General features: G+C 42.9%; 2 protein-coding genes across 2 annotated transcripts; both read left to right on the top strand.

Annotated features, from left to right (window-relative positions):
• Positions 1-4: 4 nt before the first annotated feature.
• slc35b4 (solute carrier family 35 member B4) lies at positions 5-4,148 on the top strand. Its single transcript, XM_053886348.1, has 10 exons — positions 5-228; positions 732-845; positions 1,096-1,198; positions 1,264-1,313; positions 1,380-1,461; positions 1,888-1,948; positions 2,010-2,119; positions 2,529-2,604; positions 3,240-3,315; positions 3,563-4,148. Exons 1-10 carry the CDS (start codon positions 152-154, stop codon positions 3,810-3,812), a joined length of 999 nt encoding a protein of 332 aa, XP_053742323.1. The 5' UTR covers positions 5-151; the 3' UTR covers positions 3,813-4,148.
• Positions 4,149-4,847: 699 nt separating this feature from the next.
• LOC128771163 (uncharacterized) lies at positions 4,848-13,326 on the top strand. Its single transcript, XM_053886347.1, has 9 exons — positions 4,848-5,084; positions 5,775-7,317; positions 8,041-8,146; positions 8,405-8,585; positions 8,678-8,692; positions 12,330-12,413; positions 12,478-12,548; positions 12,791-12,925; positions 13,010-13,326. The coding sequence occupies exons 1-9, from the start codon at positions 5,010-5,012 to the stop codon at positions 13,017-13,019; spliced, it is 2,220 nt and encodes a 739-aa protein (XP_053742322.1). The 5' UTR covers positions 4,848-5,009; the 3' UTR covers positions 13,020-13,326.
• Positions 13,327-14,067: the final 741 nt, after the last annotated feature.

The raw sequence follows: 14,067 nt of genomic DNA, 5'->3' as shown, positions 1-14,067 counted from the left end.
TCCGTCTCCGGTTCAGACGTGTTCAACTCAGGCAGGAGTTTCTGCTGAGGCTCGTGAATTAGCTCTGGGTGTCTGATCATGGTTCTCTGACAGATTTTCTGCAGTTTTTGACAATAATTTAACTGTAGATTGGACCTCTCAGTGACTCGCCATGGGGACGGCTTTCGCCATTACTCTAGTGTTTGTAGGGTGCTGCAGTAATGTTGTATTTTTGGAGCTGCTGGTCAGGCAAGTTTTGACTTTTCGTCTGCGTATTCACAATAGTTTAATCGATCCCCTTTATTTGCTGTTTCTCATTTGGTAAAACAAACTCCACGTGGTTTTGATTGAGTTCAAAGTTTAACCTCTTACCTCTTAATCTGTTTTCCTAAGTGTTAAAGACGAACAAATCATCTGCCGTTTTGACTAGTTCAATTTTAATGTACAAATCATTCATCATCATCATTCAGCTGCTTAGCGGCGTATTTCAACTCTTAACAGTTCATTTCCCCAGCACAATGTAGTGCTGCAGAGGCGTGTGGCGTATGTTCATTTGAATGGGAAAATCTGTATTGCAAATGTTAATCTGCTTGTATGTTTAAAGAAGTATTATGTTATGAGGGTGGTTTGCTATGCCTGAGAAGTGAAAGTGTAAAAACGAGAACTTTGTTTCTGTCTGTCAACAACCCTGCAGCAACACAAAGTTTATATTGCACTGATAGATCAAATTTGCTGTTATTTTTCCATTCTAGGGAGTTTCCAGGATGTGGAAACATCGTCACCTTTGCTCAGTTTGCTTTCATCGCCTTCGAAGGCTTCATCTTTGAGACAAACTTCGGGAGGAAGAAACCAGCCATCCCTGTCAGGTGAAATATTGGGTTGCTTTGTCACTTTTTGTTTTACTTATCACAGTTACACACAGTCTGTATTTGATGATGACCATGCTGGCTAATGTGTAAACCTGTGTATAAAGCTGTATATGACTCAGTTATCACCTTTTCATGGACTAACTCGGTTGCTAAGAGAGTAGATAATTTAATTCCCATTTCAGATTGCTGTTACCTCATTCATAGTCTTTGGAAGTAACTCATGAATGCACTTGCTCTGTTTTTCCAGAAACTATGTCATCATGGTGACCATGTTCTTCACGGTCAGCGTGATCAACAACTATGCTCTGAACTTCAACATCTCCATGCCTCTTCACATGATCTTCAGATCAGTAAGAATCCAATATGTCGATCATCTTAGATTTCCACTGACCAGGTCTGACCATGGTCTTTGCAGGGCTCTCTCATCGCCAACATGATCCTGGGGATCATCATTCTGAAGAAGAGGTATCTGACCTTCACCGACGATCTTCTGAGATTGCTTTTAACTGAGTTTTCTTATGTTTTCCTCAGATATTCACCGAGCAAGTATTTGTCAATAGCTTTAGTTTCTGCTGGAATCTTCATCTGCACTATCATGTCAGCTAAGCAAGTGGTGAGTATTGCTGTGATGCCAGTTATGTTCATCCGTGGTGGTTTTCCTGCTTCATTAGAAGGAGTTTTTCACCCTTTCATTTTTGTAGATGATCTGTCTGATCTTGCTCCTGACTGCTGCAGACTTCATGACTCAGCCAGACTGTGTAATGTTAAACATATTAATAGAATTCAGCTGTTGCAGAACTGGAACAAGAAAGAGAGCTATGGATTTGGCAACAAGAGGAGACGTTATCCATCATCATGTGCTTTCGCTTTTGCTTTTGCTCAGGATAGATCATAACGTTACAAACATTACATTGACTGTTGTTTGCTACACAAAATGATAAAATAAATATTCTGATTTGTTACTTTCCTTAAAATTAAAATGATGATATTGTCAGTATAACAGCCACACTCACCTCACTTTCACCAACATTCTGTACAGAATGTGGCCAACAAGGACTCAGTTGAGGACGGTTTCTACGCCTTCTTGCACTGGCTCATAGGTGAGTTATTTTTGTTTGGGTCGTAAGTCTCCACGTTTAAACGTCTGTCACCTTCTTTTAGGCATTGCCATGTTGACCTTTGCTCTACTGATGTCTGCAAGAATGGGAATCTTCCAGGAAACGCTGTACAAGCAGTACGGAAAACACTCCAAGGAAGCTCTTTTTTACAATGTAGGTTTTCCTGAATATTTCGGGAGCTTCTGACAAGCTGGAACAGAGGATCGTGAAGCAGTTTAACCCTCAGGCTGCTGCCTGGATCACTGATGTTTAGGGGAATGATAATGTTCTGTATTTTATTGTAGCATTCTCTATAGGTGTAAACGGGTAAAATACTGTTCATTTATGCATTTAAATAATGCACAAACATAAAGTGATGAATTCATTTAAAGTTCATTCCAAGTAATTAATGCATGTTTTAATGTGTACTGTGCATTGATTTTGTCATTATATGCATTTAGTCTTCATTAATTAATGGTTAATGAAACGTGTGGGTTCACTGTGGTACTGATCATAATGCTATAATAACAATTTTCACTTATTTGTGTGGTTGTGACCAAAGATGGTGTGTGTCTCTTTGCAGCACTTCCTGCCTCTGCCAGGCTTCCTGCTTCTGTCCGCAGACATCTACAATCACTATGTCCACTTCAACCTAAGCAGTGAGTCCTCTTCACTCTGACCGGAGATATTTTGAACCTGGGAAGAGGACAGACACATTTAAAAGCGTCTACAGTCCTTGTATATGTTTCAACACACCCATATTGGCGTGTCTGGAACTGACAAGCGTATTTGCATACAAGCAGCAGCGTCGTAGTATGACACAGTTGTAGGAAGCGAGGAACGAATGAAGCGCGTCTTTCAAAAATGGTTGAGAGAAGTATCGAGGCGTCACAGCTCAGTAAGTCTGTGCATCATGGTTGCTTTAAGAGCTCTGGGCCTTTCTATGAATCGTAGAAAGCTCATATCACATCGTTGAATAATCCATAATTCAACGCACAATTTAAGTTAAATTGTCTGCAATATCTCGTTTGCTCACTAGGTGTCCCCATTAAACACGACCATAGCCGTAGTGTTTGTTCATCTTAACCCGTGTATGAGTACCTTTTTTTATATTTTTAAAGTTTATATTTTCATGTCAGATCAGTATTGGGCGAATCCACCCTTCTTTTATTTATTAACTTCGGTGTTTGCCTTGCATCTATGTGTCTCTTTTTTTTTTTTTTTTTTTTTTTTTTTTTTAATCTTGTCAGGTCAAGTGTGACTCTTGCTGTGAATAAATGTTCTGTGTCTGCAGCTCCTGTGGAGGTTCCTGTCATTGGCATGATGGTGCCAGTAATGTGGGTGTACCTGCTGGCCAACATCATCACTCAGTATCCTTCCTTTTCATGTACTGTACAGTAGAGCGATGAACAAATGATGTTGGATTTTATTCACTCGAAACTCTCAGTTATACAGGCACATAAAAGAGTTTCAGATTATATTATCATGTATTTGTACACAGACGCCAATATTTCTTCAGAGTAACCTGAGTAGCAGTCAAATGTTATTTTTATGTTCCATCTTGACATCACCAGTTGAGTCAAAATTGAAGTTCTTGTCTTTAACTCGCTCCCTCAGGTATGTGTGTATCCGCGGCGTGTTCATCCTGACCACAGAGTGCACCTCGCTCACTGTCACCCTGGTGGTGACTCTAAGAAAGTTCCTCAGCCTCATCTTTTCCATCGTGTACTTCCAAAACCCCTTCACCCTCTGGCACTGGGTGGGCACTGCCGTTGTCTTCATTGGTACACTGTTATACACAGAGGTTCTGAGCAACCTGCAGGCGGCGCTGCGTGGACCACCTGTCAAGGAGAAGAAGGTGGAGTGAAGAAGAAGTTATGGACTTGGTTGATGGAGTTGCTCTGATTTACAGGATACGGACTTGAGAGGGCAACTAAGTCAGCTGTGTTCTCATGAAACGGGTTATTTGTGCATCTGCAAACTGAGCTGTCAAATGTGTCACTCAACTTCATTCATTGCCTCAGTCTCGGAGCACGTGCATATTCTGTATGCATTAACTATTAGCTTTAGAAGCCCCAATGTTACTCTATTGATGGTTATTGGAAAACATGAGGTGTAAGTACACATGTTCAGTGGGGGAATAGTGGAGTTATTTTTGAAATGTCATTATAGGTCACATTAGTTGTTTTAGGTGTTGGTCTGGTATATATATATATATATATATATATATATATATATATATATATATATATATATATATATATATATATATATATATATATATATATATATATATATATATATTAGAGTGAGAGGATTGGGGGCTTTGAGAGATGATCTTTTAATGCATCAGTCTTCAGTCAGCTGAATGACTGGAGGTGTCTAGTATTAACAGTACACCAAAAATGACATCATTTTGTGTCAGGGTGGGATTTGATGTACTGCTCATGATTATTGTTTTTGTCTTTTGTCAATTCTCAAATGATGTGAAGTGTACAGAGAAAACATGCGCATGACCACACTCCATTCAGTCAATAAAACTTGTATATTTTTATACTTCTGTGCAAACGTGAAATACACCGCCCCCTTGTCTTTAGTTATTACACAGACTGTCTCCGAACGAATGGAAGTTAGACTGAGTTCCAATGGTAAGATAACATTTACTAGTTAGACATACTGCGCCTGCGCGTTTTAGAATGCCGTGATTTACGCAATGCTAGTTTGATCATTGTCGTTTTTTTCCCCACGTGGTCAGATAGTTGCCGTAAATTACAAAGCGCTATAAACGAGTCGCTTTTTATTTTTCTGATTTTATTAAGCACCGTACTCCTGTGAAACGTCTTCTACTCGCTCGTATCTAGCGTGAGAAGCGTCAGCCAATCCCGACCCCCGATGTTGAAGACCCACCAATGGCGGTGGCTCTTCTTAAGCCAACCGGTGCGTGTGTGTATGCGTGTCAAGGGGGAGGCAGGATTATTGCATCTGTTTGTTTTCGTGTCCTCTTGCACACGTTGTGGTGAATTATATCAAAGTCTGCGGCGTGCACTTGAGAAACCGAGCCAGGATGGGCGGTAACACTTCCAGCCACTTACCACCGGATGATGATGAAGATAAGGTGACGTTTATCAGTGGCATTCGGGTGAGTCGCAACTTCCTGCCGCAAGAAATTATTTTAAGTGAAAATGTTGCATCTGAATCTGGTGTTTAATATGAGGTATTTGTTCTGTCTGACCTTGTATGATCTTACATTGATCATTCCCGACTGAGCCTCCAGGCCTGGAATACTGTTAAAGTTATATTTAGGACCGGTCTGTTGTTGTGGGGTCAACTTTTCTCCCAAAATGTCCGGTATGCTAACCATCCATTATCATTGAGGAAGTGAGTTTGAATTTATTTCAAATGAACTACAATTCAATTGAGTCAATTATCTTATTTATTGACTGTGATTTTTATATTTTTAAAAATGTACGACATCATTTTTATTATTTCCTCAGAGTCAAACAAATGATACCTGTCCAATTGCTACTTTATTGGTTAAACAGACAAGCCTACAAGGTCTGTAGGAGATGGAACAGATTGACAAGTAGCTCCTCATATAATAAGGAAATACATTTGTGTGGTGTTTTATGCATGAAGTCGCCTCGTACCATGCCTGTGTATGTACATATACATACTGTCTCATCAAATTAGAGCAATGAACTGTATTCTTTCAAGAGCCTGTGTAATGTATTCTATTGTAATGCTATGTTTTAGCAGGTCTCGTACTGCCAGTACTTTCTAGTGGCTTCACGTATTCCACACGTTCACGCTTCTGTTTGTCTGACTTCAGCTGTCTGACCGGGTCATCAAACGGATGAAACAAACTCATAAGATAGCGACCCCTTCTTCTCCTCACTCACCTGAAGCTTCTCCTCCGTCATCAGTCAAGCGTCAGATCCCAGCAGAAGAATTCCAAAAGACACCAATAGACCCTCTTCTTCCTCATCCTCCACCTACTAAACTTCCCCCACCAGTCAATTTTTACTCCTTTCCACCTCCTGCTGACCTGAAAACATCAGCTCCACATGACCAGTCACAGACAACTAAGCTCACAGAAGAAGTGGTCTCCTCATCACCTTCTCTGCTACCTTCCCTACCACAAGAGATGACCTCTGTTCCAGCGGTCGAGCCAAAAGCACCACTTGAGGCATCATCTCCCCCTGGACATTCTCCTGAGAAGTCTCCTCCACCTCAGAGTTCCCACCCAACACCACTCATAGATCGTCAATCCCCGCCTCTGAATGTGGAGTTACAAACACTTCCAATACAACCCGTGGTCGCCTCCCCACCTCCTTTAGTAGAGCCTGTTGTCAACGCCCCACTCACCAATCTGGAATCTAAAACTCCTTCTCCTGCTGAACCTGTGCTCTCCTGTCCACCTCCTTCAGTAGAACCTGTTGTCAACACCCCACTTCCCAACGTGGAATCTCAAACTCCTCCTCCTGCTGAACCTGTGCTCTCCTCCCCACCTCCTTCAGTAGATCCTGTTGTCAACACCCCACTTCCCAATGTGGAATCTAAAACTCCTTCTCCTGCTGAACCTCCAGTCACCTCTCCACCTCCTTCAGTAGAACCTGTCGTCAGCGCCCCACTTCCCAACGTGGAATCTCAAACTCCTCCTCCTGCTGAACCTGTGCTCTCCTGCCCACCTCCTTTAAATCCTTCTACACAACCAGAACACCCTCCTCTATTTACAGAATTGGAAACAACACTTTTACCTAATACCTCCACTCCATCTCCACCTCATCCTCCCTCATCACCCGTTCAGGTGGATCCTCCTCTCGATCTTGAAGCCCCGTCTCCACAGTTGGAGCTGCAGCCACCCTCACTAGTTGAGTCTGACAGTTTAACTTTGTCATCGTCTCCCAAATCCCCAGAACTTGACAAGTCTCCACTTGTACCTCACGTTGAACTCCAAGAACTAGAAACTACTCCATCAATCCCGGAAGAGACGCTCACAACTATACCTGATCTCCCAACTGAACCTCTCCAACTTGCTCCTCTTCAACCTTCTGAGCTTGCCAATGCATCTCTTGTACCCCCACCTGCTGCCGATGTTGTCTGTGTTCCACATCCGGCCTCACCTGAACTTTGTGTAGATGAGTTTAAGCCCTCATGTAGGCTAGTGACACCTTCTCCTGAACCACGTGCTGCCCCTCCCACTACTGCTGAGGAGCCTGGTGCACCTTGTCCCTCTCTGGCTGTTTCACCTGTGGTTTCCCCTTCTGTTGACGCAAGTCCTGCAACAGAACCCCCCATCGTGATCCCCACTCCAGCCCCTGTGATTGAGGAAAAGGGACTGGCCCACACCTCAGTACCACCTCCTGCATCAGGTGAGGTTCTTTTTCACCAAGCTGACAGCAGTTCTTCGTTCATTTTAAATTGCGAAACCCCAAACCCTCTCCCCCCCTTTTGATTCAGCTCTCACTGGGGGAATGAAAATATCTCCAGGTCAGAGTGAAGATGTTCCCTCTGTGTATAACCCTGACTCATCCCTCAGTTCCGGTCCAAACCACTGGCACAATGCTCAAACTTCTTATACACTGACTCATATCTGGGAATATATACAGCTGCTTCTCTTTGAGTGTGTGAAGGATGATTCATCTCAAAACCACGAGAGCACCTAACTTCAAGACATGTGCAAGCACTAAACTAAGTGACATTCCTCATCCAACTTCAATGCTTTTAGTCATTGATTCATCAGTTCTTGCTTCTCTCTTAACATGCCTAAGTCATTTAAGGAAAGAAAAATCAAAATTTTATTTCCTTCTTTGCTCTACTCCATGATGTTGATTATAGTGTGACTGTGCTCGCGCTAGCTTACAGAAAGATTGTAGTAAAGTGTGCTGTGAACTGAGCCATTCAGATCTCCAGTTTCTGTTCAAAAGAGAAGGGCAGAAATCAGCACTCCTGAAGCGAGTCAGTCCCTCACAGTCCCTCTTCAAACTGAGAGGTGTCAATGTATTTGCTTTGAACACATGCTTGTTGAGCCAAAATAACATAAACCGCTGTCATGGCAGCATCTCATTTTATTTCTTATTACCTTTGTGTTTCAGTTCCTCCAGACGTGTTTGAGCAAGAGCTGAGGCAACAAATCAGAGAGGAGATGTTGAGAAGCCTGGAGGAGGAAATCAGCCAGAGGAAGCAGGAGCTGCAGAGACAGTGCGTGTCATTCACTGGTGCAAAAATAGAATTCTAATTTATTGTAAAAATAAATGTGTATAGTTGATGATTGTATCTATTGTCCTCTCCTAACTTACTTTCTGTTATCTTACATTTCTTCTGGAAATAATTTAATTCTATATATTTTCAATTATGAAGTCAAAGTCCATCAATCTGTTGCTGATGTCGCTCATTCTTTAACCAGCTTCAAGATTAAAAGCCTCCATCGATGCCAGGCTGTGATGTTTGTGTGTTCAGGCTGGAGGAGATGCGTGTGCAGGCGCAGACGGCGGCCAAGGCAGCTGTGCAGGACCAGGTCGAGCAGCAGGTGAAGAGGAAAGCGGAGGAAGAGAAGTCAATCTTCTCAAAGACTCTCTCCGAGTCCGTTTTTGCCGAGCCAACGGAAACAGTGGTTGCGAAGCTGAAAATTCAACAATATGTGAGTGGAAGAACTCAGTATCGATTTGTGCACTGTAATGAGGCCTCTGCCTGTCTCACTGACTGCCCTGTCTTTCTCTTGTGTTTTGATAGTGGCTGGAGCAGAAGGTGAGTGTATGGAGACGTTTACACTTTCACTCTGTTTGTCATTTCAACCGCTTCAGTGAGGAGAATGGAACGTTTGTCCAAATTATCAGGGAATGATTTAACCCGCGGTCTTTACCAAACACAGAATGATTGCCTGGTGACAAAATGTAGATTTAGCTATGTTTGGTTTACTGCACGACCTCCTGTTCACGTCTCTTATCTGCCTTATTTGTGCTGCTGCCATCTTCTGTTCGTATGCGTTCATTGCACCCATCAAAGTTGAATTTCAAAGCTATAACAGCTGCCTCATTGAAAACACTTAGATTGAATGACTGAGTGAAAAGGATTACAAAGAACTGATCCCCTTCTGGTGTCAACTAACTAAACCAACTAACTTCTTAAGAAAAAAACAACCGACTCATCTGTCATCTTGGAAAGATGTCATTGCTGTTTTTTAGCAGTTAAGTTAGTGTTACAGTGAAACCATGTGATGCCAGACAAACTCCTGACTGTGGAGTGCTGTCATATATATGTGGAGATGTTCCTTTCTTCCCTCAGTTTAAATGTCTATCCTCAGTCTTGTCGTGCACCATACAGTTGACAGTTTTATTCACCCAGTGGTTCTCAACAAAACCTGCAATGCAGCTCCTAGTGTCTGTCAAATGGTCCTGAGTGACCAGGGTTACATGACTGTGTTAGTCCCTCACCAGACTTTTGAAACGCAAATAAACAGCTCAATTCAACAATGGGAGAGAAATTCTAATCTCTCTTAGCCGGACTGCACTTCCTGGTTAATGCGGTTTGTAGCTTGATAAAGCCTGCATTTAGCCAGTCTGGACTAGTCAGGACTGTGACGTGTGGCTGCTCCCGTACTCAGTATATGTGCAGCAAAAGATTTATGGCTCATTGATTCACCGAGCCATCATACTGAGGTTTTTAGGAATGGCAGGTTCATGTTCCTCCTCCTCACAGATTAAAACACACTTTTGCATCTTTCAAGATAATATTTAGCCGCAGTTAAAAAGTTGCTCTGTACAAAATGAAAGTGGCACCGTTTACAGTGTGCAACGCATCATCAATCCCATGATTCTTTCTGGGTCACAAATATTACCATACGTTACCCTACAACATGAAAAATAAAGCATGTCCAGGACAACAGTTTTGGATAAACAAAACACAGTCAAAATGTTAATGTAAGTCAATGTAAATGGAAGTAGGAGGACAAGAAGCCCCAGCAATCCGCTGCTCTTGTTCTGAAGCAAGTCCAAAAATGGAGGTCGGTGTAGGTCGGAGAAGATCCTTTCTCAGGTAGAGTAACGCAAGTGTCTTATTCCCAGGTGGTGAAAGGAAGGGTTGGTGCCGCGGCTTCTATTATGACTATCAGTCTATCACATGCACAAACGGCAAACCAAAAGACAAAGAGTTTTGGTAACAACCTAGGCCATCTAGAGGTGATTCCATAGAGTTGTGATGCTCCTCCACATTTAAGAAAAGTGAGGTTGCTCAGGAACCTTGTCTGCATGTCTCATGGACGCCTCCCTGCTGAGGCTGTAGAGCAGCTCCAGGAAGTTTCTTGGGACATCTAGGCCTCTGTACTTTGACTGCTGCCTTTATGCACATACATACCTGCAGGTACACCCACCAACACAGAGACATGTTTGGCTTTTTTTCTTCTTCCATTTGATCTATTTTTTGTGTTGGTTAATGTTAACTTCAGCACTCTTCATATCTGATGAGCACAGCAGGAAGTGTCTGGCAGAGCATCAGCCGGATGAGAGTTCTGGTTGTAGTGAGAGTGAGGTTTAATTTCAGCACTCAGTGTTGGTACACCCTCACACGGAGAAAGACATGGCTGTGGCTGTAAAGGTCCTGCTGCTGGCTCTGATCTCCAACAACGTTAAAAACTAAATCCTCCAGAGAGCTGGCCGATCTCATCATTTCATCATAGACCAAACAGCTGACTTTTGCTGGATTGCAAGATGGCACGGTGAAGAGAAGAAGCTTCTGTGGAACTTTTCATTGGCTCATGACTCCAGCGCCAAGAGAGAAGCTTCTTATCAGATATCCAGTCTGGATGTTTCCGACTCGGGCCGGTACCAAGAGCAGTGCTGGACCCAGGGCAACGTGACCCAGAGGAACTTCACTCTTGTCATCTGTGACGACCAGAAGATGAGATTTCGGAGTTTCTACCCGGATGTTGGACAAACAATCGAGCTGACTTGTGATGGTGCAGGACCAAACCAGAGTGTCCTGTGGGCCACGGAGTCTCCATACCTGGAAACCAATCACAGGGAACTTGCTCTAATTGATGGTGAAACGTCTTCTTTGTACAAACTCCAGCTGGTGAAGAACAAGTCGTCTCTTCTGGTCACTGTCAACAAACCCCTTGGTTATATCTCTTATCACTGCCTGGAGAAGCGCCATCTGAGCTGCGTCTTGTTGAGCCATGTCACTGTGTATGTGCCACCAGAGGTGATTCTCCGCACAGTGGGAGAGAGTCTGGAGCTGAACTGTTCTGAGGTCGACAGAACCCGGCCACACATGTGGAGCATGTTGAATACCATGAAGGATGATGATTGGAGTCTCAACGACACACTGACGTTCCCCTCGCTGACCTTGAACCACACGGGTTACTACACCTGTGAACACAGCGATCAGGTCCGAGAGTTCCACCTCCTGTATGTGTGTCCTGAGTCCGGCCCGCCTGCTGTGGTGCTCTTCACTGGGGGGGAAAACGTAACTCTACAGTGTGGCCACTGGCCACGGACGGACTACTGGTTTGTGAGGTCCAATAGGACTGAAGGAAGAGTCTCACAGGTGAAGAATTATCAACAACAAGACACAATGTATAGCACCGAGATGAGCTTGGTGATTCTTAATGTGTCTCTGAAAGACAGCGGGGAGTACTGGTGTGTCATTTTCAAGGACAGCCGTTGTGTGTTCACATCTAAGACCCCTGTGATGTTCAGAGAGCCAAAGTCTGATCACCATTTGGCAAGGTCTGTGCTGGTCAGTGTCGTGACCGTGATCATGTGTGTTGTTGTCATCGTGACGATGGTCTGGAGGGCCTGGAGTCGTGAGCAGCTCCCACCTCATGTGGAGGAGCTGGAGATGTCTGATCTGTCGCCGGCGCATTGGTAGATCTGTGTCCATTTCACTCTCCATTCTTCGACATTGTTAACCATGTCTGCTCTTCAATAAAGTGTAAAGTGTAACTTTGATTCTGATAAACAAACTCCAGTTTTCTTGCCAAGCAGCTGACGTTCATTTACAACTGGTGGAAGGAAGGTTGTGAGTCCATCATATATCCTCGTCTTTTTGTCGTTTTCTCTTCTTTCTCCTTTCAGATCCTCAGTCTGGTTCTGTGTAGGTTCCTAAATTGGTGTGTTTTTTTCCATACATTTGCAGATTTTCTCTTTAAATTATTCTTATTAATACTATTCAAGATTTAAGTAACAAAATGAGTACAAAAAATCTTTACAATTTGATTCCATTTTTCTTTCCTCTCAAAAGACTTCACTGTTCTTCTTGTTTCTGTTAGCATCGCATTTAAATCTGAACTTCTGAGCCATGCCAGTTTTAGATATCTAAATAATAACGCTTGCTATATCAGTCTGGAAAATAAGCTGCGGTTCATTGTCAATTCTCTCCCACACAGGCCCGTAAGCTGGAGGAGCGAGAGTTGGAGTTGAAAAAGCGCAACGATCTCTACGCACAACACCTATCGAAACTTGAGGCTAAGGTAATTTTAAAAAATTGTAATGTTGCTTAAGCCGCTGTATTCTCACCAAGTCTTTTCCTGACAGTGCGCGGACTTTTATAAGGTGGCGGCTGAGAATTTCCAAAAAGGCAAAGAGGAGACGCAAAGGCGATTTGCGTAAGAATATTTTGGTACTATTCAAGTTAACTTTGTGTTTTGAGGATTACTGGGGATCAGTCAGTGACTCAGTGACCATCCCAGTCTGGATGGGCGTTGTGTCTAATACCAGAGAAAATTCAATAACAAAAAGGTTGAATGGTCACATCATTTTAATTCATTGGGTGTCTCTGAGTGTTGATTTAAATGTGTTGCTGTCAGTCTTGTAAATGCTGTTTAACATGACTGTGTGTTGTTCTCAGCCGCTACGACTCCCAGCCGGTGTGCGGTGACCTGCAGAACCAGGTCTTGAAGTGTTACCTGGAGAACCCAGGAAAGTCTCTGTCCTGCTCCAGAATTGCTTCAGCATACATGCAGTGTGTTGACAACGCTAAAAAGTAGGACTATTTTTTTTCCCCCTCTTAATTTGCCCAATATTTTTGACATTTTTCCAATTTATCCCCTCTGACTTTTGTTCACAGAATAAACTGAGCATGGGAGATTATTTATTAAAGCACCTGATGGTTCGACACTCGAGAAAAAACAGCAAAATCTTCAAGCAAAGTGTTTATGTGGATGTTTTCCCGGATTATGTACAACACTATTTAGATCTAGGATCGGCAACTGCGCACGCTTGTTTTTGAGCTTTAGGTCGCCAATACTTGGTCAATCTCCAACACAAGTGCGGATGAATTTGTAAGCAATATGAGCTCAGATTTTGTGCCTTAGTCGTTTCTCACATGTGTTTTCCAAAGATTAAGTGTGGCTGTCTCAATAAATATGAACTATAAATCTTGGTCTTGCATTATTTTTATTTTATTACTTGTTTTATTCATTTAAAGTACCAAAGTTGTAGTCTTTTTTTAGTCTTGCAGGTGACTCATGGTTAAGTGAGTCACCTGTACAATGATGCAGGTGATGGTTTATGTTGTCAAGGTTGATCACATTAATGTCGCATCTTCCTTTCTCCAGCTTGTTCTGATCCACCCTACATAGACTGTAAACGCAGTCGCTCTCACTGATGTCATAACTGTGAGTTTCTTGTATTAAGAACATGTGAAATTAAAACAAAGTGCATCAGATTCATTTATTCATGAATTGATTTAGACCACCTTCATATGTGGTTCTTCAGGTTTACAGTAGGTATCAATGCTTTAAGGCGACATTGCACTGGGTTTTCTGTCTGCTTTTCTTTATAGCTCAACTGTTTGCTATCACTCAGAATGAAGTGACCATGACACTTGGAGCCCTAAAGGGGCCATATACATCAGAATTTTCAAAATATTTTTTTAATCCGACAGTGGCCCCACACATGTTTTGTAATATCCTGAAAGATTCCACTCAGAGACGAGTGCAGGATATAGTCCTGCATGCTTGTTTTGGAAGACGTCAACTTTTTAGAAGCACACTCTCACTTCCTCTCTGCTACCTGAGCCACAGCTGCTCCCCCCCTCACTGCGCCTCACTCCTCCCGGCCCACCTCCACACACAGCAGCCATCAACAACACCGGCAGATTAACAGAGAAAACAACACCAACTC

This window comes from Synchiropus splendidus, chromosome 14 (genome assembly GCF_027744825.2).
Source record: "Synchiropus splendidus isolate RoL2022-P1 chromosome 14, RoL_Sspl_1.0, whole genome shotgun sequence".
NCBI lineage: Eukaryota > Metazoa > Chordata > Actinopteri > Syngnathiformes > Callionymidae > Synchiropus > Synchiropus splendidus.
This window is presented reverse-complemented; position numbering and strand designations above follow the sequence as displayed.